The following is a 23,804-nucleotide window of genomic DNA, read 5'->3' as shown; positions in this document are numbered from 1 at the left end:
CTCTGGAGTATTATAATTTAAAAGACCTTGGTAAAGATTATATGTAACATAAAGACTTAAGAAAGTTTTTGTTTGCCTACTGACGAATCATTATCCCCTCCCCCACTTCTTTGTTGGCAGAACCCCTAATTAAGATTTTGTTCAAATACCTGATAGTCATATATTTCAGAGTTTGCTTTCTTCTTCCTCCCAGTTTCAGGGTATGGGAGTGGGCAAATCTTTATTGGTTTGATCCAATTTTCATTCCTTTTCCTTTGTGGTGATTGATTTAGGAATGGCAATTTGGACAATAAGGTACATGGGGAAGAATTCAATTGCATACAATAGACTGATCTTGCATATGAAAATGAATTTTTGACAGCTGGAGTTGAAATCAAAATACCTAAAGAAATACTTTTGAATTTTACTTCATTTTGCACTGGCCACTGCAGATTGCTGTCTTAAGTTTTTTTATTTTTTTGTTTTTGATTTTTTTAAGTCAAGTTAGTTAACATACAGTGTAGTATTGGTTTCAGGAGTAGAACCCATTGATTCATGACTTTCATGTAACACTCAGTGCTCATCCCAACAAGTGTCCTCCTTAATGCCCTTCACCCCTTCGGCCCATCCCCCTGCCCACCTCCCCTTCAGCAACCCTCAGTTCATTCTCTATATTTAAGAGTCTATTATGGTTTGCCTCCCTCTCTGTTTTTATCTTATTTGTCCTTCCTTTCCCCTGTGTTCATCTGTTGTGTTTCTTAAATTCCACATATGAGTGATCTTGTGGTATTTGTCATTCTCTGACTTCTTTCACTTATCATAATTGCCTCCAGTTCCATCCATGTTGTTGCAAGTGGCAAGACTTCATTCTTTTTGATCACTGAATAATATTCCATTATATATGTATACCACATCTTCTTTAAAAAATTTTTTAATGTTTACTTGTTTTTGAGGGAGAGAGAGAGCACAAGTGAGGGGGTGGGTAGAGAGAGAGAGAGGGAGACACAGAATCTGAAGCAGGCTCCAGGCTCTGAGCTGTCAACACAGAGCCTGATGCGAGGCTCAAACTCACAGACCACGAGTCATGACCTGAGTTGAAGTCAGAGGCTTGACTGACTGAGCCACCCAGGTACCCCAACCATATTTTCTTTATCCATTCATCAGTCAATGGACATTTGGGCTCTTTACATAATTTGGCTTTGGGGATAGCACTGCTATAAACATTAGGGTGCATGTGCCCCTTCAAATCATCATTTTTGTATCCTTTGTATAAATAACCTAGTAGTGCAATTGCTGGGTCGTAAGGTAGTTATATTTTTAACTTTTGGGGGAACCTTCATACTGTTCTCCAGAGTGACTGCACCTGTTGGAGACAAGGGAAACAAAAGCAAAAAATGAGCTATTGGGACCTCATCAAGATAAAAAGCTTCTGCACAGCGAAGGAAACAACAAAACTAAAAGGCAACCAATGGACTGGGAGAGGATATTTGCAAATGACATATCAGATAAAGGGTTAGTATCTAAAATCTATAAAGAACTTATCCAAACTCAACACCCAGAAAACAAATAATCCAGTGAAGAAATGGCCAGAAGACATGAATAGACATTTTTCCAAAGAAGACATCCAGATGGCTAACAGACACATTAAAAGATGCTCAACATCACTCATCATCAGGGAAATACAAATCAAAACCACAATGAAGTACCATCTCACACCTGTCAGAATAGCTAAAATGAACAAATCTGGAAACAATAGATGTTGGCGAGGATGCGGAGAAAAGGAAACACTTTTACACTGTTGGTGGGAATTAAGTTTTTATTTATATTCCAGTTAACATACAGTGTAATATTAGTTTCAGGTGTATAATATAGGGATTCAGCATTTCCATAAAACACCCAATGCTCATCACTAGTGTACTCCTTACTCCCATTACCTATTTAACACATCCCCCCCACCCACCTCCAGTCTGGTAACCATCAGTTTGTTCTCTGTAGTTAAGAGTCTGTTTCTTGGTTTGTCTCTCCCTTTTTTCCTTTGCTCGTTTGTTTTGTTTATTAAATTCCACATATGAATGAAACCATACGGTATTTGTCTTTCTCTGACTTATTTCACTTAGCATAATACTTTGTAGTTCCATCCATGTTGCAAATGGCAAGATTTCATTCTTTTTTATGGCTGAGTAATATTCCAGTGTGTGTGTGTGTGTGTGTGTGTGTGTGTGTGTGTGTGTGTGTGTGTACATACCGCATCTTCTTTATCCATTCATCAGTTGATGGACACAGGCTGTTACCGTAATTTGGCTATTATAAATAATGTTGCTGTAAACATCAGGATGCATGTATCCATTTGAATTAGTCTTTTTGTATTCTTTGGGTAGATACCTAGTAGTTGCTAAATCATAGTGTAGTTCTAATTTTAATTTTTTGAGGAGAATCCATATTGTTTTCCATACTGGCTGCACCAGTTTGCATTCCCACTAACGGTGCACAAGTGTTCATTTTTCTCCACATCCTCGCCAACACGTGTTGTTTTTTGTGTTTTATATTTTAGCCATTCTGATAAGTGTGAGGTGATATCTCATTGTAGTTTTGATTTGTATTTCCCTGATGATGAGTGATGTAGAGCATCTTTTCATGTGTCTGTTAGCCATCTGTGTGTCTTCTTTGAAAAAATGTCTATTCATGTCTTCTGCCCATTTTTTTATTGGATTATTTGTATTTTGGGTGTTGAATTATATAAGTTCTTTGTATATTTTGGATACTAATCCTTTATTAGATATGTTCTTTGCAAATATCTTCACCCATTCTGTAGGTTGCCTTTTAGTATAGAATTTTTAAATTTGTATTTATTAAAATTTTCTGAATTCAAATAGAAAAATTAAATTTTTATTATGTCAACAAAAAATTATAACTCCTTTTTTGGGAAGGAGTTGTTTATTCCATTATGTCTTTTTTTCCTTACACAATGTATTCTTCAAAAAAAAGGCAACCCTATGCCAATAATCACAGAAGTTTTCCAAATTTTACTGGTCCATGTAAACCTTAAAGTCTGGGTGTTGGAAATCTTGGTCTGTACTCAGTAAACTCCATTCTTACTACCTCACTTCCTGACTCCTTGCAGCCTGGCTCTGGGCCTAACTTTGTGGCTGAACTGGTTTCTAGAAGGTTAACATTGATTCTATGGTCTCAGCACCCTCTTTTTAAACCAAATTTCCCCTTTGCCTTTTCTGTAATGTTTAATTCTGTTGCCTATTTCATCATTGAAACTCTTTTGCCTAGCATTTACTGAGAACGCTTCTGTATCTACCTCAATGACCATTTTTCAGTTTCTTTTAATGCCTTTATTTTGTTCCTGTTGTGACTCTTGTTTACAATGCCTGTAAATGGTATGCATGAGAATGAATTAGCCATAAATAGAAGCTGCAAGTTGCTAAGTAGAGACTATTTAGTAGAGACTGTCTTTTGATAGAAAGCTAGGCTTATAATCAGTATTAAATAGTTTCCCTAACTGATAACAGTTGTTTTTTTCAAGTACACACATATGTTTAATGCATTGCATTCCTTGGTATGTATCTTTATTAAACCACTTCTTTTTTATTGGACTTAAAATTTTTTTTTAATATTTATTTATTTATTTATTTATTTTTGAGAGAGACAGAGAGAGAGCGGGGAGGGGCAGAAGGAGAGAGAGAATCTCAAGCAGGCCAGATCTGAGCTGTCAGTGCAGAGCTCAATGCGGGGCTCGAACTCACAAACCGTGAGATCATGACCTGAGCCAAAATCAAGACTTGGATGCTTAACTTACTGAGCCACCCAGGTGCCCCTTAACCATTTCTTTATGGATATTTTCTTTCCATTTGTGTGCATATGCTTTTAAAAAAATAACCACATGTGCATTCTTGTGCCTACGTCTTGACACACTTTGTGAATATAACCACATTATAAATTCATAGTGGTAGAATTGTTGAATTGTAGTGTATGTGCACTTAAAAGTTTGGTATACATTGCCAAATAGCCTTTCTAAAAGTTTGTACCAGTTTGCACTTTTATCAACAGTATGAGTGCTGCTTTTTCCATGCCCTCTCCAACAATGAATATAATAAAACTTAATGTTTGTTTATCTAATGGGTGAAAAATGTTTACATTTTTATTTATTTTAGTTATAGTGAGGTTGAGCATATTTTATATTATTGGTTCTCAACTGGGAATGTTTTTGCCTACCAGGGGACATTTGGCAATGTTTGCAGACATTTTTGGTTGTTACAACTGAGAGAAGGTCTGGGGAGAGAATTCTGCTGGCATACTGCTAAACATCCTGCAATGCACATGACAAAGCATTATCCCCAGATACCAGTAGTGCCAGAGTTGAGAAACTATTTTATATTATTCCACTTCATCTCTTTTGTTGGTTTATTATCTGTAATTCTTGAGTTATTTTATTGGTTACTTTCAGGTTTATAGTATATAGCTTTAACTTATCACAGATTACCTTCAATAATGTTTTACCATTTCACGTACAATATAAAAGCCTTATAACAGTATATTTTCATTTTTCTCCTCCTGGCCTGTAATACTATAATACATTTTACTTCTACATATGCTATAGACTTCACAAAAATAATTATAATTATTATTAGTAGTAGTATTAGTATTATTTTAAACAGTTGAGTATCATTAAATTTTTTAAACGTTATTATAATTTATTATTAGATTGCACATATTTCAGGTGAATAATTTGATAACTTTTGGCATGTGTATATAATTGTGAAACCAACACCAAATGTCACAATAATGAACATATTCATCATCCCCAAAACTTTTCTCCTGCCCTTGGAAATCTGTCCCCCAACCCCAGGCAGCCACCGATCTGTTTTCTGTTGCTATAGATAGGCTCACATTTTTAGAATTTTCTGTTAATGAAATCATAAACAATATATTTTGTTTTTGTCTGACTTTCATCTGGCATAATTATTTTGATGTTTATCCATGTTGTATGTATCACTAGGAAAACATTTTTAATGACACAGATTCCAGGTAATTGAACTGTTATTAAAGAGCATGCTGAATTCTAAAGTCATTTGATGTGTTCTTTGTTTTAGGTCATGACTCGCCAGAGTATGATAATCACATGAGAGCACTCATTGCTGCAGATGTCATTTGACTCATCAGAAAAAATCTGTTTAAAAGAAAATATCTATGCGACCAGATCCATTTCATTTTTGAATGGCTTGATGGATTTCCTTTACTCTGATTCACACCAAAGCTGTCCTTATCAACCAAAGCAAGAAAGGATCCTGCATGAGTCAATCACAGAATGCCATTTTTACATCACCAACAGGTGAAGAAAACCTCATGAATAGCAATCACAGAGACTCAGAGAGTATCACTGGTGAGTCCAGTTTAATAAATATTGAAGTGCTGTTCCTTACAGGATAAAATGCAGATGCCTCAGTCTAGTATATAAGATCTACCATGATGGAACCCTGGCTTCGCTTTCCAGCCTGATCTCCTGAGAGATCCACTGAATTAATATTTCCTTCTCCTAGGCCCTTACTGAATTATCAAAATCTGCCTTGTGTCTTCTGTGTCATCTGTGTTGGATTCTTCTGTACCATGTGAGCCCTGGTCAGAAGGAACTGCATCATACTTACTCTCTTCCCATCTTGCCTTTCTATTCATATCTTCCTATCCCTACAAGGAAAGAGTTGCTTGCATTTATATACCTTGCAAGCACGTGACAACATTTAGGCACTTAAGAAGCTCTCAGGACATAAAGGTTATTCAAACATGGGTATGGGCCCATAAGCCCTTATCTGTAAGACCAAATCAAAACAACTCTGAATACTCAAAGTTTTTTCTAGACTTTGGTTCTTAAATTCATTGGTCCACAAAGCTTGACTTGTGTAGCTGTTTCTAGATTTATCTCACTTAGCGTGAATATTTGCTTGCTAAATGTGTATTAATGTATTTAAATATGGGGTGCTGCTACAAAACCAGTTGGTGATGTTATATATCGTATAGTAGATGCTTAGCACTACCTTTCTAAAACTCCAAAAAATTCTGCAGTCCATCCAAACCCAAAGTTTTTTTCAAATTTTTATTCAGTTTTATTGTGATATCTCCCCTCTTCTGTAACTCCAATTGCATGTATGTTAGACTGCTTGATACTGTGACACAAATCACTGATGATCTGTTCATTTTCCCCCCAGTTTTTTTTTTTTCCTTAATGCTTCATTTTCGATTGTTTCCATTACTATGCCTTCAAGTCTACCTCTGTCCTTTTCATTTGGGGAATGTCTAATCTGTTAATGTTACCCAGTGAGTTTTTCAATTTAGACATTGTACTCTAGTTCTACTCGGGTTTTATAAAGATCGATATAACTTCTGTTTCTTTTCATCAGGTTTATGTTTTCCTTTTAAATCTTTGAGCATATTAGGGGCGCCTGGGTTTTTCAGTTGGTTGAGCGTCCGACTTCAGCTCAGCTCATGATCTCTCCGTCCGTGAGTTCAGGCCCCGTGTCAGGCTCTGTGCTGACAGCCAGAGCCTGGAGCCTGTTTCGGATTCTAGGTCTCCCTCTCTTTCTGCCCCTCCCCAGCCCATGCTCTGTCTGTCTCTGAAAAATGAATAGACCTTAAAAAAACATTTAAATCTTTGAGCATATTAATAATTGCTGTTTTTAAATTGTTGTTTACTATTTTTATCATCTTTGTCATTACTGAGCCTATTTCTATTGATTCATTTTCCAACTGGTAATGGATTACAGTTTGCTTATTCTTTGCATATCTAGTAATTTTTGACCAAATACTGAATATTTTGAATGTTACATTGTTAGGTGTTTAGATTTTGTTGTCTTCCTTGGAAGAGTGTTAAAATTTGTTCTGGCATGTCCTTAAAGTTACATGCTGATAAAGTTGATCCTTTTGAGACCTGGCCTTTTTTTTTTTTTTTTTAATGAATATAATTTATTGTCAAATCACTTACATACAACACCCAGTGCTCATCCCAACAAGTGCCCTCCACCATGCCCATCACCCATTTTCCCTCTCCCCCACCCCCCCATCCACCCTTAATTTGTCCTCTGTATTTAAGAGTCTCTTGTGGTTTGTTGAGGCTTGTTTTTAATCTTTGTTATGTGGGTCTCTAGATCACACTTTAGATCATACTGTAATATGCTTTGTTCTAGCATTAATTTAATCCTACTACCAGTAGGTATGGCCTAAGATCTTTACTGATTATCCCACCTGTTCATAAGGGTTTTCTACAATGGCTAGATGAAATTCTGACCTCTTTTCGCCTTGTGTAGGAGAGTGACACAATGTAGATATGAAGATGTAGATGAAAATTTGAGTGTATGCGAGCAAACCAGTTTTGAGGCTCTTCAAGAGGAACAAGAGGAGTCCTTGATATGGACAATAGCACAATGTGGCTACAAAAAATTGGGCATATGGAAGGGACATTTGAAAGATAAAATGTTAGCAAGGGAATTGTTAAGACTGGATAGTCAGAGAAAGATATCACATGATTTCACTCATATGTGGAATTTGAGAAACTTAACAGATGATCATAGGGGAAGGGTAGGAAAAAGAAAATAAAAACTGAGAGGGAGGCAAACCTTAAGAGACTCTTAAATACAGCAAACAAACTGAGGGTTTATGAGGGTAGAGAAAATGGATGATGGGCATTAAGGAGGGCACTTATTGGGATGAGCTCGGGTGTTATATGTGATGAATCACTGGAATCTACTCCTGAAGCCAAGACTAACACTGTATGTTAAATCAGAAAAAGAAAAGAGGATAAGCAGGAGAGTAGTAAATAGCACATTATTAGAAACACAGAAGCAAATAGGGGGAGCTAGTCAAGGATATTTAGCCTACTAAACCTTGATTATATACTCATTTTATTTTAGAGGGGAGGGGAGAGGGACACAGAGAGAAAGAGAATCTTAAGCTCCATGCTCAGCATGGAGCCCCATGTGGGGTTCAGTCACATGACCGTGGGATCTTGACCTGAGCTAAAATCGAGTCGGATGCTTAACTGACTGAGCCACCCAGGTGACCCATGTGTACTCATTTTTAAAATTACCTCTTGCAAGTAGGGAATTGGTAACCTTAAATTTTCATTAGAATTCAATAATAATTAGAATTCATAAATAATTCATTAGAATTTCATTAGTACATATTAAAAGACAATTTCTAGGAAATAATGGCTCTATTAATGAATGCTAAATTTTGTTCTTCATTTCCATTATACCCCTGAATTGCCTACAAGCCGTTTTTAGGTCTGCATGTATTTATAGTCAACTTCTCTTCCTGTGAGTATTACACTATCTGTATGTGATATATTTATGGCAGGAAAAAATTGGATAATCGCATGGAATTTGTAGTAATAAAATTTGGTTGTATTTTTAAGGCTTTTAAAGAGATATACTAAGGGTTGAGAGCTTCTTTAGAACCATATTTAAAGTTAAATGTACCTCATCTATGTGATAATATATCTCATCTTTGTGATTATGAAGTCACTGCTTGTCCTGGGTAAAGAGGGGTATGTGAATGGGGTATGTGATATTGTTAACTTCCTCATATTTGATTTATTAAACTGTTATTGTTAAGGTCAAGTTGTAGAAATTTACTCTTTTAAGATGTTTTCTTAAAACGAACTTTGTTGTTTTTTGCCAGAGTTAGAATATGTTTCTTTATACTACCCACAAAGGAAATATCAGATCTCTTTATAAAGTGTGAGGGTTGATATGACATCCTGTGTTTTCTCTATTTTAAGCATGTTAAAAGGGATGAGTTTACTTTTTTGGTAAACTGCTAAATTTGGCAAGTGTTAAATGATGGGCCGTATTTGGAACAGGAAGCCAGGAGCAAACACAGAATAAAGGCAGAGAAGCCAAGTGTGTTCAGAGATGTATATGCAGGAAGTAGCTAGAGGTGTGTGGGTGAGAGAGTAGTGATGTGAAAGGTATTCAGGACTTCAAATGTAGTACATCTTTAAAATAAAAATGGTAAAGTACTTATTCCAGTACTAGTGCTAGAACACTGCTGAAATGTTAATATTACTGGTTAACATTTAGCCAATAAATGTTTATTTTTTATGTCTAACTGCTGTGAGAATATACTGAAATATAGTTTTTCTAAAGTTTAAAGAATACTCCCACAGAGTTTAAATTCTGTTATTAAAGAACATGTCATTTTATTCCTTTTGAACTAGCTATTTTCTGGTGGTTGTTTTGTGTTGCCTTTTTCTCCCAAGTATATAATTTATTTGAGGTCAGATCTCTTTTAAGCAACACTAAATAGACTGATAAGGAGGAAATATGAAATGTGTCCAAACTCATTTAAAATTTTAAAAACATAGTTATATTCACCAAGCAATATATATATATATATGTATCTTTCTTGAACTGTCTGGGTTTTTTTTTAATTGATCTATTTAAATTTAAGTTAGTTAACATACAATGTAGTAGAGGTTTCAGGAGTAGAACCCAGTGATTCATCACTTACATGTAACACTCAGTGCTCATTACAAGTACCCTCACTAATGCCCATTCCCCTACCCAGCTCCCCTCCAGCAACCCAGGCAGTATATCTTTAAATAGACTATAATTAAAATTCATGGTATTATTTTTGCTATAGAAGTTTTCATATTAAAAAAAGCTAGAGAATGACCAACTATATAGTACCAGCATATATTAGTAAAAATCATTGGAGAAATTATCCCGACTAGTGTTTCTGTGGTTATCCTACTTTTGGAAACTAATTTCACTGATATTTTCTCTATAACTAGTAAATTGGAATATTTTGGATTCATTTACATGGAATCTCCTCTTTAGATGTCTGCTCCAATGAGGATCTCCCTGAAGTTGAGCTGGTAAGTCTGCTAGAAGAACAGCTACCCCAGTATAAGCTAAGAGTGGACTCTCTATTTCTATATGAAAATGAAGACTGGACTCGGTCCCCACACCAGCAGCAGCATGCATCTGATGCCCTCTCTCCAGTCCTTGCTGAAGAGACTTTCCATTATATGAGTGAGTATTTTTTAGCCTTTTAGACTTTGTCCATTGAAATAAAGATGATAAGTATCTTGGTGTTGACTTTTAAAAAGTTTTAAAAGTCATTTAAAAGCATTTAAAAAGTCATTTAAAAGCATTTAAAAAGCATTTAAAAGCATTCCTAGCCATTGTTCATTGTGTACCTACTTGAACTCAAACTGATTTAACAACACAAAGAGATGATTCTGTGTTATGTCTGAATGTAGGTTTGTCATTCTTTACAACTCTGAGTGTCTGTGGTTGCAGGCATACTCAGATATTTCCATTTCTTCTTTCTTTTATTTGATACTGTTCTCAGACTGAGTAGAAAAAGGAACTTAAAAAAAGTAGTTGAAATTTTAATTTAAAATTTTAAAATTCCTTTATATCTCAAAGCATTTATTATATCAGTAGTTTGATATACTGAGCCATCAGCTTTTTGACTTTATATTTCCTGTTAAACACAGTCATAGAAACTGTGTCAGTCATTAAGAAGCATAGTTTTTGGATACATAAGTAGTTCTAATAATTAAAGTATGAAGACCTTTTTGCTTTTGACTTCATTCCAAACATCTGCTTTCAGGTTGAGCTGACATTTTTTTATTCATTCACTATAAAAATATATGCATAGTAGCTGTTGGATATATAAGAAAAGTCTATAAGTTCAACATTGATATAATTGATAAATTATATTGATATAAATTGATAAAATTGTTTTCATTTGAGTTACATATGACATTGCATCAGTTCCTACACATTTTCCCAGTGAGTGCTTCAGTGTTTTTAATGATTGTTGTGAAATGCTCATTTTTCATAATAATTTTTTTAGTAATCATTTTTATAGTAATCATTAACTTGCTTTTAGTAGTTTTCCTAGAACCAGGTTACGTACCACTCAGGAAAAAAATTATAAACATTGTTTAAACTTGAAATGGAATATCAAGAAACTCAAAACTATTTCTTCCTCAACAATTCTTATAAGTAGCTGACTATTAAAGTTCTTAAGGTTTTCTTAACTTTCAAGTTTGAGAAGTTGTTTGCGAATTTCTGAAAAGTACTTATTTTTTATTTCCATTTCTCTTTGTTCCATACATTTTTAGATTTGTGAGAAAATTTCAAACTGGAATTTCATCAGGATAAATTTAGTTTTTGTCACTATTTTGATAAAGTGGCACAGAAAGTGCCCCTTTGTTTACTTTTTCTTTGTCATATATGCCACAAGAGGATGGAACTGTAGCTAGAAAGCTGTCTTAAATCACGATTTAACGGAGTTACTTTTAGAGAGAATGTTAAATAAAAATAAATTTTGGAAAATAAATGATAATCAAATTCTAAAATACTTGGGTTTTCAGGACTTTATACAAAGCAAACCATAGTATTCAAGGGAGCAGTTTAAAACTCGAGATTAATAGGATGGTACAGATTCCCTTATTCTAAATGTACTATTTTCACTTCAGCAATTTGAAAATTGGACTATATGATATACTTAAGGTCATGAAGCAAATAAGCTATGATTATAATTGGTCCACTAATACTTTATCTCTGTACTGTAATTTCACTGTTATTTTAAAAGTATCAATTCTTTGGGTTAATAGTTCGTTCAAATATAAATAAACTTCATTATGAATTTGTATGTTATGAATATAAAAGATAAATGATTTACTTCATTTAGCAAATTGACCAATGTTTTAAAAAGCAAGATATAAAACATTCTCTGACCCTTTCTAGCAGTTTTCTGTCCCTTTAAGATATCAAGATCCATGGCTCTGAATAATTGTTATGTACCCTGACAGGCCATCCTAGGGTTTAGCTCCTTGGTGCTACTCCAGCCCCTTCTAATCCATACTTCCCTCACATGCCAGTAGATACTTGTGTTCATTAAAATGAATTTTAACAACTAATAAAAAAGAGGTGGCCCAGGCAGAGAAACTTCCGTAACACAAAGAAATTGAAAGAGCTGTGAGAAGAAAAATAAATTCAGAGGGAAACATGGGCAGGATTTGGGGTTGTGAGCCTACCTCACGTGGATGAAAGGATACTGGTTGTTCTCTGAAGCCCCCACCAAACCAGGAAGAGATTGTTTACTTTTAAAATAGAACACTTGGGAGCAATGGGTGGGTCCAAGAAATGATTCCATCCTACTCCCTGCCATATATAAAGTTTAAGATACAGAATATTTTGCATGCAGAACAGGTCATTTCAGGATTTTCTTAACTTTATTAAGAGAGAGACCCAGAGTGAGCTGTGGAGCAAGCAGTGAAGTCAGAGCACATCATAACAGAAAGTACCATTTGTTCATGTTAAGGCTAAAAATAGAAACCTGATCTGCTTTTCAGAGTATTTTTTATTTGGGAATAAGGGATCACCTGTACCACTTTCTAATGTGTAAGAAAAAGGGTTGGCGGAAATGATTAGCTTTATAAGTTTTATTTAAGAGATCAACATCACTTGGGAACTTGTTAGAAATGCAAATTCTTGGGCTCCTACCCCATATCTACAGAACCAGAAATTCTAGGACTGGGCATGGCAGTCTGTGTTTTAAAAGTCCTGGTAGTGCTGATGCACACGCAGATTTGAGAGCCACCAGTATAAAGCATTGTCAACCAAAGCTATGTGGCCATTTCACAGTGATGTTAATTGGAGGATTTAAGGAATTAGGGAGGTTGTACAATTTTGTAGAGAAAGAAGGTTGTAGAAATAATTACTTCTGGCTGGCAAGTTATACTTTTCCTCAAGGTCTGCCCTCAAAAATTATTAATCTGGGGCGCCTAGCTAGCTCAGTTGGAGGAGCATGAGACTCTTGATCTCAGGGTCATGAGTTCGAGCCCCATTTGGGCTGTAGAGATTACTTAAATAAATAAAACTTAAAAAAAAATAAAGTACAGAACTTAAAAAAAAACGACTATACTGTCAGGAAATGAAATATAACTGATAATGTTCAGGAAGCATTAACCATAAGTCAGATAATGGAAGTTAGCAGATTTATATTTACTCTCAACCAGTTCCACAAAATAATTAACTCATATGCCTCAAGACATCGAGTATTATCCATGGAAGAATTGAGAAAATTGTCTCACTCAAATCATTATCAGTAGGGCTTAATTCTCACCTGGAACCCTGTTGAGAAAGGCTGTCGTAGGTGGTACATATCATCAGATGCCTTCTTTTTGTCCTCAGTTCTTTTGAAGGCAGTTTTTTGTATTGCAGAAATATTATCTGTAGTATACACCAAGAGCAGCAGTTGTTTATTTGGGGTTAAAACTGTAAGACCTGTCTGTACTTATCAGGAGCTCTGCAGCTTTTACTATGCCATGTGGGAGGTGTGTATTTCATTTTTGCTTTTTGTTGTTTTGTTTTAGGGTTTTTGCTGTGAGAGGGTTGGAGAGATTAGAAGTCTAGTTAGTTAGTTAGTTAGTTAGTTAGTTAGTTAGTTAGTTACTTATGGGAGAGAGAGAACATGAACAGAGGAAAAGGGTAGAGGGGCAGAGAGAGAGAATCCCAAGCAGGCTCTACGTTCAGCACGGAGCCTAATGCAGGGCTCAATCCCACAACACTCGGATCATGACCTGAGCCGAAATGAAGAGTCGGATGCTCAACTGACTGAGCCACCAAGGGACCCCTAGGAGTCTTTTTGAATTTCAGTAATTGTGGTAAAAACTTTAGACCTTGAAAAGGAACATTGACAGAAATATCAAGCACCATCTCATATAAATTACAGAGATATCGAAATAGATTAACATTGGCCCTTCTCATCCTGAAAAATGTGAGATTGGGTGGTTGATGTGAAATTATGCAGAATTAGAACTTAAAGTAAGGATTGGTAAAGGACTTATGTATATTCCCCCTCCAGTATTTTTTTCAGGAATGTTAAATTCTCCAAATATTATACCAAAAATGTTGAATGTTAATTAACTTTTATAAAACCAAGTTGCAAGACTGTTCAGTAAAAACGTTTATCATCCCCACTAATGTATAATTTTTTTTAGAGAGAGTTAGGAATTTCATGTCTGGAAAAAAGGAACATTGCTAATTTTTGTACCACATAACATTTTCATTTTAACAGCTGAGAACTGAAGGGAAAATAAGATTTAATAGGATTGATTATAATAAAATCAGTCATCTTGGCTCTGCATTTTCAGTCGAAGAATTGCAGTGAAGATTTAGTCTATCACTTTGGAAACATTTAGTTGCATTGCCTAAATGCCAAGAGTAAACTTAAGAGCTTTGCCCTACTTTTGGAATCTTCCCAAGTGGCATAGCTACCAGGAGTACTGTGTTAAAGAAGACAAGACAAAACTGATAAGGCCGCAGAGAGGAATTCATTGTGTTTCTGTATGCTTTGTGACTGACATCAGTTGAGCTGCTCTGTGTAATTGAGGTGGCCCAGCCTTTGGGACTCGGTAGTGTATATAGACTGTTTCACATAAAACAAAAATTGGCGGGGCGCCTGGGTGGCTCAGTCAGCTAAGCGTCTGCCTTTGGTTCATGTCATGATCTCATGGTTCGTGAGTTTGAGTCCTGCATCTGGCTCTCTGCTGTCTGTGCAGCGGTGCAGAGCCCACTTCGGATCCTCTGTCTCCCTCTGTCTCTGCCCCTCCCCTGCTTGCGCGCTCACTCTCTCTCTCTCTCAAAAATGAATAAATAAAAACTTTTTAAAAATCCAAAAAAATAAAAATAAAACAAAAATTGTAGAATCCTGGTTGTATTATCTAACTTCATCGCCATAATAAATATTTAGGCATTTGAAAATTCATTTTTGCTTTTTGAAACCTCTGAATAAGAGCTGCTATTTTTTTATTGCAAAGATAACATTTATCTTCTTGGAAAATTAGCAAAAGAAAGAAAACAAGAGATCAACCATAATCCCTACCCAGAGATAACCACTAATGTGTATCCTTCCAGCCTGTCTTCTATATCAATGTGTATAAGATATGCTCACGATTTAAAAACAAAATTGAGATCTGTGTTGTTTTGTAACTTGCATTCACAGATGGATACTCAGTATTTCATCAGATAAAGGCCTTCTGATCTTGGTAGGACTGTGGTAGAAACAGCAGCATGGTGCAGAGCCCATTACTGAGAATGAGCAGACCCAATTTTTTTCTTATGACCTTGTGAGATGGGAGTTGTTATCACCCCATTATTATCCTCACTATTATTAGTTTCTCCTCAGTAAAATATGTTTTATTCTATACATTTCTTTTCTGTATTATGTGTCCTTCGTTTTCTCTTCCTGTTCTTCATGTGTGACTTGTAGCTCATAGCTCTTTATTACATCCTTAACTTACTGGTTTTACTTCAGAATAAAATTACCACTTTATCTTCAACTCTGGTCAATCATATAACATAAACTATGTCATATATTGTTTAAATTAGTTTTATAAAAACTTTTTTAACTGAGTCTCTAGGATTCCTAGTTCTTGCTTGGAGTGTTACTCCTGAATTGGTAGTTTTTATTGCTAACTCCACATCAGAACACCTGGGCATCTTTTACTTACTGTGTGTGCTGTGGGGCTCCTCTAAATCAATTAAATTAGAGTCTAGAGATAGACCTATCACCCTGGATTACATTTGGGTTTGCAATCATTGGCTAGTTTTCTGTTAATAATTTAGAGCATAGATATGGTTTGATTTTTTTCCCTTAGCTTATTATTGAGGCCAGAAGTAGAGGAGACCTCACACTGTAAGTAAATTATGAAGATTCCGTGGGCCTGTTCCCGTATCCCAGTGGTTAAATTACAGAGCCAGTTTTTCTGCTTGTAAATATAAATCCTTGTGGGGTGAAAATGTTTCTATCCAGATCTTTTTAGTTTTCTATCTCATATCACTATCAATCTAGCACTTTGTTTTACTTTTACCTAAGAATAAAACTGTCATTAATAATTAAGCTCTAGGTAGTTCTCAGATTCATTTTAAGCAGTTTTGCCAGGAAGAAAAATAAAAAGCTAAAATAAAAGTAAAACATGTCTAATGGTGTCTTTTGGGCAACCTCAAGGTTAAGATGGACTAAGGAACTACAAGTGACTTAAATCATAGCATCTGCTGCCAATACAGTGCATTATTTACAGAAAATTTTAAATCAAGGCTATTTCACACATACCAGATGTGTTTAAGAGCAGTAACTGTAAACAGTAGTATAACACTTAATAGTATTTTAATACTGCTCATTACATTATCGTATTTCATTCTCCTAGTGACCTTGTGAGATGAGTGTTATTACCTCTATATTATAAATACAGAATATGAATTTTGGAAGAGTTAAGTGACTTATTCAAGTTCACTCAGATCCATAAATTCAGCACTTCTTCTTTAAAGCCTCTTATTTTTTCACACTTCAAGGCAAACTAATTGTAAAATCAGTCTAAATCAAACACAGATCTGTTTCATGTAATGCACTCCAGAATGAGAAGATCTCTCTTTTATTATAAGATCTCTTTTTATTATTATTAAGCATCATTAGCTTAAAAAAGTATCGCTTATTGGGGTGCCTGGGTGGCTCAGTTAACCATCCGACTTCGGCTCAGGTCACGATCTCACAGTTTGTGGGTTCGAGCCTCGCATTGGGCTCTGTGCTGACAGCTCAGAGCCTGAAGCCTGCTCCAGATTCTGTGTCTCCCTTTCTCTTTGCCCCTCTCCTGCTTGTGCTCTGTCTCTCTCAAGAATAAAATATACATTTAAAAAAATAGTTTTTTTTAAAGGTATTGCTTATTGTGACTGTGGAATCATTGGGGTCATATTTGTCATTCTCTTTGGAGCTATAATATGCAATGTATCGACAGTTCCTGAATTTAATGCAGAATTACTGGACTTAAATTATGCAAGTAATAGTGTATTATACAGTTTATCTTATAGCAAAGGCCTAGATATGATAGAGATTATCATTAATTAAACTAAAAAGGATTATGCCTCATAACAGAACTATAAAAAGTCCTACAAGTCCTATTCCTTGTTTATTGATTTTAGCTCACATGATAGATGATCATAGATATTGAAGATAATCACATCAGAATTCTAATTAAATTCATTTGTAATAGCATAACCCCTCACTAAGTCACCCCTCAGGAACTTTAATTTAGATTAGGGTATAAAATAATTGGTGATTTAATCCATTCTTCAGGGCCACAGTCCCTAATGTGAGTGGACCAAAGTTCTAATCTTATTGAGGGAGGAAGAGATAGGAAGTGGTTGCCTGATGATCATTTGATACTTTTTTAATTCATTGTATGATATATATTTTGTTTGTAATAATTGGTCTGTTTTCTGAGTGTCTATTTTCTATTTTCACATATATTTTTAATCTCCTGAATGGCACTTTTGTAAAGGCCTGGTGTGGTGGTGGTGGTCGTTGTGATCTTTCAACTATTATGAATATTTAAAATTCTCTGTTGTTTCTAAATCCTATAAACAGTTGTTTTAAACTGTCTCAGTTCTAGGCACAGACAGGGTGGAGCAGATGACCAAAACTTACAATGACATCGACATGGTTACACACCTCCTGGCAGAGGTAAGAATATATCTTTTCTTTCTCCAGTACAAAAAGCTAAAACTTGAAGATCATTTAACATCTATCAAGTTTGCACATCAAATGAAAAAGGAGGATGTCTTTGTTCTGGGTTGTTTTGTATAAGGTTGTTACAGATGGAACAGCTGGCATTCCAAAGTAGAATGGTTCCTAAAGTTTATTGTTATGATGTTGCAGAGGGTTTAATTTTTGTTCTTGCTATTATAATGATGCTGGCTTTCTTATTCTAGAAAAGCTATCAAAAAAAAAAAAAAAGTTGATGGTGTTTTGGTTTTTTTGTTTGTTTTTTGTTTTTTGTTAATTTATTTTATTTTATTTTATTTTATTTTTTTTTTTCAACATTTGTTTATTTTTGGGACAGAGAGAGACAGAGCATGAACGGGGGAGGGGCAGAGAGAGAGGGAGACACAGAATCGGAAACAGGCTCCAGGCTCTGAGCCATCAGCCCAGAGCCTGACGCGGGGCTCGAACTCACGGACTGCGAGATCGTGACCTGGCTGAAGTCGGACGCCCAACCGACTGCGCCACCCAGGCGCCCCAGTTTTTTGTTATTTTAATAAATTCCTGCTGTTACCCTGGAGCAGAGCAGCCCATTCAAGAAGCAGCTCCATTGCAAATCAATACCAGCAGTTTGCATCATCTTCCCTTTTTTACTTTCAGTTTGGACTATTATTTGAGCTCACTTCGTCCATGACATTTTTAATATATAGTGTATCTCTTCCAAATGGTGTTCTTAGAGGTATCTCCTTATACTGCAACTTCAGTTGGTCTTGAAACTGTCTTTCTCTTTAAAGTACCCTTCTCCCCTCTCCCCCCCAGCTCCCTAGAATGATTTTGTGTATGCCATTTAGCCTATATTGAAAATGAGATACATTGGGCCTTGAAAATTTGGAGATAATTCATCTACCTCTTTTCATGTATTATAGAGCAAAAGGATAGAGGCTTAATTCTATCTGTATACAGTGATTAATGTAAGTGGAACCCATGCTCGTATATAAGGTAGCTAGATGTATATTGACAGTTTTCATCCTACAGGATACAGTCCTCACCACCAACACATAGATGGGATTCCTATACCCTTGCTAAGTATCACCATCTGCTTAGGACAAGTAACTCTTGGTTTGCTTGGCTATTCTATAGGCCTCCCTGCATCATTACCACCAACTTCTTTAGACTCCCTTCTTTATGTTTTAGCAGAACCTGTAACCTCAAAATTTCTAGTCTGCTATCCCCTCTTTTATCTCACATTATCATTCTTGCAACAGTTGACAGTAGGGCTCTTGATTATGCTTTCCTCTAAGCCTCTGGCTCTGAATGCATAGAAGCTTTCCCATAATTGGAACTTTTTTCAACATATGTACTGTATCATTACCATGTTTAATAGACAAATGCTCAACAAATATTTGTTGGGCTTTCACTGTGTGCCAGGCCCTATCCTCATTTTCTAAAGACTGTTGATTTTTTAATTCCCCAAAATTATAAATTTAAAGGTTGCGTTTCTTGAGTAATTAATAGGGTGATCAGTAAATCTCACTTGATTTAGGGGTGCCTGGGGGGTTCAGTCAGTTGAGCATCTAACTCTTGATTTCAGTTCAGGTCATGATCCCAGGGTCGTGGGATCAAACCCCACATCGGGCTCCCTACTGGGTGTGGAATCTGCTTGGGATTCTCTCTCTCCCTCTTCCCCTCTCCCCTGCTTGCTCTCTCTAAAAAATAAAATAAATCTCACTTGATATCAAGAAGAAAAATGCCCTCTTGCATTTATTACTATGGCCGTCATCCATTTGACCAGTGTGTATTAAACACTATATGTGTGTCAAGCCCTGTGTTTATTTGTGGTATCTGGACATTAAAATGAATCTTGATGCTTTCTGGGACATTCCTTGTGAGTGAACAAAATTGCAGAATTTCTAAACTGCCATTTAAATTTTTTTTGTACTCAAAAGATGTATTGGTATTTTAACAGAGGGATCGTGATCTGGAACTAGCTGCTCGAATTGGACAAGCTCTCTTAAAACGGAACCATGTCTTGTCTGAGCAGAATGAAGCTCTGGAGGAGCAACTGGGACAAGCCTTTGATCAAGTAAGTCTTTGATCAAGTATTTATAGCATGAAATAATTAGTTACTGGACAATAGAAAAGTTTATTTTTCTGGGTGTCCCTGAAGTGATAACAATAGGTAGATAAATAACACCAGTATATGTTAACTTTGTTGTCAGCCATTGAACTAACCAGTAGAGAAATTAAATGTTATTGTACAGAGAAGTGCTCAAGTGACTCTGCCTTAGTCAGTATAAAAAAAATATGGTAGGTACTGTGTTCAGTACCTATCATACATGTGTCACCCTGCTAAGATTCTAACACTTTTTCCTCATCCCTTTGTGTAGACTTTCTGTGTGATCTTATCTTAAATTTATTTTGAAAAAATAACCCTAAATAATAGATACCCAAATGAAGCATCTTTATTCAGAAACCCAAACAAGAAGAAAAGGAAATTTTGAAAATATATTTATTTCATGCAGTAAATATTTTTTAGTGAGAACCAATTTATTATTAACTTGAATGGTTACTTTTCAAATTTCCTTTAATTTGTTACTATCTAGTTTCATTAATATTTTATAAATGCCATTATGTTTAATAACATTTGAGCCTTTGTGTTAAAAATAGTTTCTAGAACTATTTCTAGAAGTCACGCAGATTTATACTTAAAAGCTTTAAAGTGTAAGTCTTTAGGATGAGAATTTGAAGGAGGGGTCTATTCTGACACTTGAAAGCCTCTTCAGTTTTGTTTTTAACTGTGAATATATCATTATCTTATGTGAAAATTTCCTCCTACATTCCTATTTATATAGAATATAAAAATTGGCTTTTCACCTAGTACAGAAAAAGCTGTCTTTGTGGAGTTAATGCTCTAACATTATATCTTAGGAAGTATCTGAGGTTCGTTATTCTCTTTTTAGCACTTGTTACCTTAGTCAATAAAATCTAGCAGCTGATTTTATAATTTTATTTTATGGTGAGAAACAATTGCTCCATGAATTAAAAGCTATATTACATGTAAATAATGCAAAATAAAGAACATCTTGTAAATCAAGCCTTTTGATGTGCAGGTTAATCAACTGCAGCATGAGCTGTCCAAGAAAGATGAATTACTTCGAATTGTCTCTATTGCCTCTGAAGAGAGTGAAACTGATTCCAGCTGTTCTACACCTCTTCGGCTCAATGAGTCCTTTAGCTTATCTCAAGGTTTGTTGCAGTTGGACATGCTACAAGAAAAACTCAAGGAACTGGAAGAGGAGAATATGGTTCTTCGATCCAAGGTACATTCACCCGAATTCCCACTTTCCTGTACCTTAAAGGCTGTAAGATTTAGGTCCATGTATTGAGGTAAAATATGGCATAACTAAGGATTTGTTATTGACATTCCAATTAGGAAGTGATAGCAAAGGCGTGTGTATTTGCCTTTCATTGTCACTTAGATCCCATTCATTGACAGCTGGATAATAGCAAACTGATAGATGAAATAGAGAAAGCCACAGCACAGAATATATATGTTAGGTAGTTTACACAAATAACTAAATAATTATAACTGTGATAAGAACTATGTTGGAAGATTACAGGGTTTCCTGAACTTGTGTAATGGGGGAGAATCGAAGTCCTACTTAAATGACATTTTAGCTGAAACTAGGGATTAGCCAAGCAGAAAAGTATGGTGGAGGGGAGGCATCAGAGAGAATGAGTAGGCATGTGCAAAGATCCTGAGAGGAATGAGGGGGAGATGTTTGTCATATCCTGTCCCATATCTTTATTTTTATTTTTTTATTTTAGAGAGAGGAAGAGAGAGCACACATGAGTGGGGAAGGGACAGTAAGGAAGAGAGACAGAGAGAGAGAGAGAGAGAGAGAGAGAGAGAGAGAGAGAATCTCAAGCAGGCTCCATTCTCAGTGCAGACCCCAACACGGGGCTCAGTCTCACGATTGTGAGATCATGACCTGAGCCGAAATCAAGAGTCTGACACTTAACTGACTGAGCCACCCAGGTGCCCCCCCCCCATATCTTTATTTTAGATAAAGCTTTTTGGGTTTTATTTTTCCTTTTCAGCTGGTGAACTTTTATTCAGATGAGAATTAAAGGTTTCTTAAGTTAATACTGTAAAGTATTGGAAGATATTATCACACACTGATTTTTTTCTTTCTTGAAGGCTTGTCACATAAAGACAGAAACTATTACCTATGAAGAGAAGGAACAACAACTTGTCAATGACTGTGTTAAAGAACTTCGTATGTATTAATGCGTTTTCTTTCATAGTTTTTGGGCAATTCTTTGATGGCATTTCACCAACTCAGAAGTTAAATCAATGATTTCAGTAGAGGCATCTCAAGAAACAATTTTAAATAATTACTGACAGTCTTGGAATATCATGTTGAGCCCACAACTCTAAGCAAAATACCATATGTACTTTTAAGAAATAGTTTTATTTCACATTGCCATCACTGTTAAAGAAAGGCCTATATTTCTATCAGTTATAGCATGGTAGAGTGAAAATAGCCAAAGCTTTTATTTTGTCAATGGGGAAATAGTCCTATAAAGAATATGATTTGCCAAAGTTAGAAAACTTGTAAGTGGGAGAGCCAGGGCTTAAATGATGGCCTAAAACTTTACCTTCAATGAGTATTTATCAAGTGCCAACTATGTGTCTATGAAGGAACATATTTTGGTTTGATGTATTATTAATTAAAATAATTTTTAAAAATAAATCAGAAAAAGGTAGGCTTTACTAGAGAAAGATACATAATTTCTCTGTAAATCTATAACATTTTATGTTGAAAGAGAAGATATGATACATGATACCAATTCATCTGGGCTGTTGGTGTCAGAATGTAATACCTTAGAGTAACAGAATTTTTGAGAACCACAAAGAATTTCAGTTGAATCTTCTCCATCAGCACTTCCATTATTCACATTTTATACTTTAAAAAACAAAAAGGAAATGACTTTCCCAAGAGCTTGGATTCCAATCTCCTGCCTCCTTATAGTATCCTTTGAACTGTTATAGAGCTTCTGTCAATTTTAAAATAGTTGTATATAACACTGAGAAATAGTTTTGCCACTTGAGTTTGATGTCAGAATGTTTATATGCAAAATTTCCTTCCTGCATGGAATTCTAAAGGTTCTATTTCATGTGCCTGTCAGAATGCTAGGCTAGAAGGATTTTCAGAGGCTTTACGTAGTTTGCTAGGTATCGCAGAAAGTCTCCCTTGTACAGAAACATCTCCATAGCTTTAACAGATTGTGACTGTTGCATTTGGAATGTTCCTTTGTTAAATTTGTTAAGTTTAATTTTGTTTATGAGATTTTATTGATGTCCCTGAAGAGTTCTGAAAGACATAAATGAGATTATGCTTTGGTACTTGCAAACATATATAATTCACCTATCTCTTTTCAGCCTTCTTGTCCCTCATAAAGAAAAAGATTGAGGCAAAACTTTTAGCTTGCTTGCCTTTACAAGTCACCTCTTTTAGCCTCATTGCCTCCTATTCAGGTCTCAGTATTAGCCTATTTCAGAAGGACCTTTATTTTCCTCTACTTGGTTATCTGGGTTTATTTTTTAAATTAATGTTAAAGAAAAATCCATTCATAATATTGTCCAGTGTTTGTTACAAAGTAGGATTTAGCCTACAAGCCATAGTTTGCCAACACCTACCCTACATTTATATTAATTTTTAAGTTTTTGTTTTGTTTCCCAGGTGAAACAAATGCTCAAATGTCCAGAATGACTGAAGAATTATCTGGGAAGAGTGATGAACTGATTCGGTACCAAGAAGAGATCTCCTCTCTCTTGTCTCAAATTGTCGATCTTCAGCATAAAGTTAAAGAAGTAGGTTCATTCATTCATTCAACAGATGTTTGTTAAGCATTGGCCTCATACCGTGCACTCCTGCTAAGTGCTAGATACATTAAGCAAAATAAACACACTCCCTACCCCTTTACAGTGCTTTAGTCTGATTACTGTTCTAGTCTTTCTGTGTCGTGAAATATGAATAACTACTTTCAACTTACTATTTCTCGTGGCCAGGTGGGGTTAGATTTTCCTTAGAAAGTTGTGATGTGAATTATTGACAAATGATCATTGTCCTCTGAATACCTTAATAGATTTTGTATTCTGCCCATTTTATTGCTCTCATTTGGCTTTTGAAGGGTTAGCTTTTTATAGGTCTCTAGACCATACCCCTGACAGACACTCTTAAGATGTCTTTAAAAGGGGCGCC

At 35.5% G+C, this 23,804-nt stretch overlaps 1 protein-coding gene across 1 annotated transcript in view; it reads left to right on the top strand.

The window, feature by feature from the left end:
* The first annotated feature begins 1,450 nt into the window (after nucleotides 1-1,450).
* The window catches only part of TRAK2 (trafficking kinesin protein 2), a 40,349-nt gene continuing 17,995 nt past the window's right edge, over nucleotides 1,451-23,804 (top strand). The window contains 8 exon segments of the mRNA XM_015541000.2: nucleotides 1,451-1,491; nucleotides 5,079-5,368; nucleotides 9,816-10,010; nucleotides 17,441-17,517; nucleotides 19,502-19,618; nucleotides 20,646-20,855; nucleotides 21,737-21,815; nucleotides 23,283-23,413. Of these exon segments, the coding sequence (XP_015396486.2) occupies nucleotides 5,278-5,368; nucleotides 9,816-10,010; nucleotides 17,441-17,517; nucleotides 19,502-19,618; nucleotides 20,646-20,855; nucleotides 21,737-21,815; nucleotides 23,283-23,413 (900 nt within the window). The 5' untranslated portion in view covers nucleotides 1,451-1,491; nucleotides 5,079-5,277.

The sequence above is a fragment of the Panthera tigris genome, chromosome C1 (assembly GCF_018350195.1).
Source record: "Panthera tigris isolate Pti1 chromosome C1, P.tigris_Pti1_mat1.1, whole genome shotgun sequence".
In the NCBI taxonomy this organism is placed as follows: Eukaryota; Metazoa; Chordata; class Mammalia; order Carnivora; family Felidae; genus Panthera; species Panthera tigris.
This window is presented reverse-complemented; position numbering and strand designations above follow the sequence as displayed.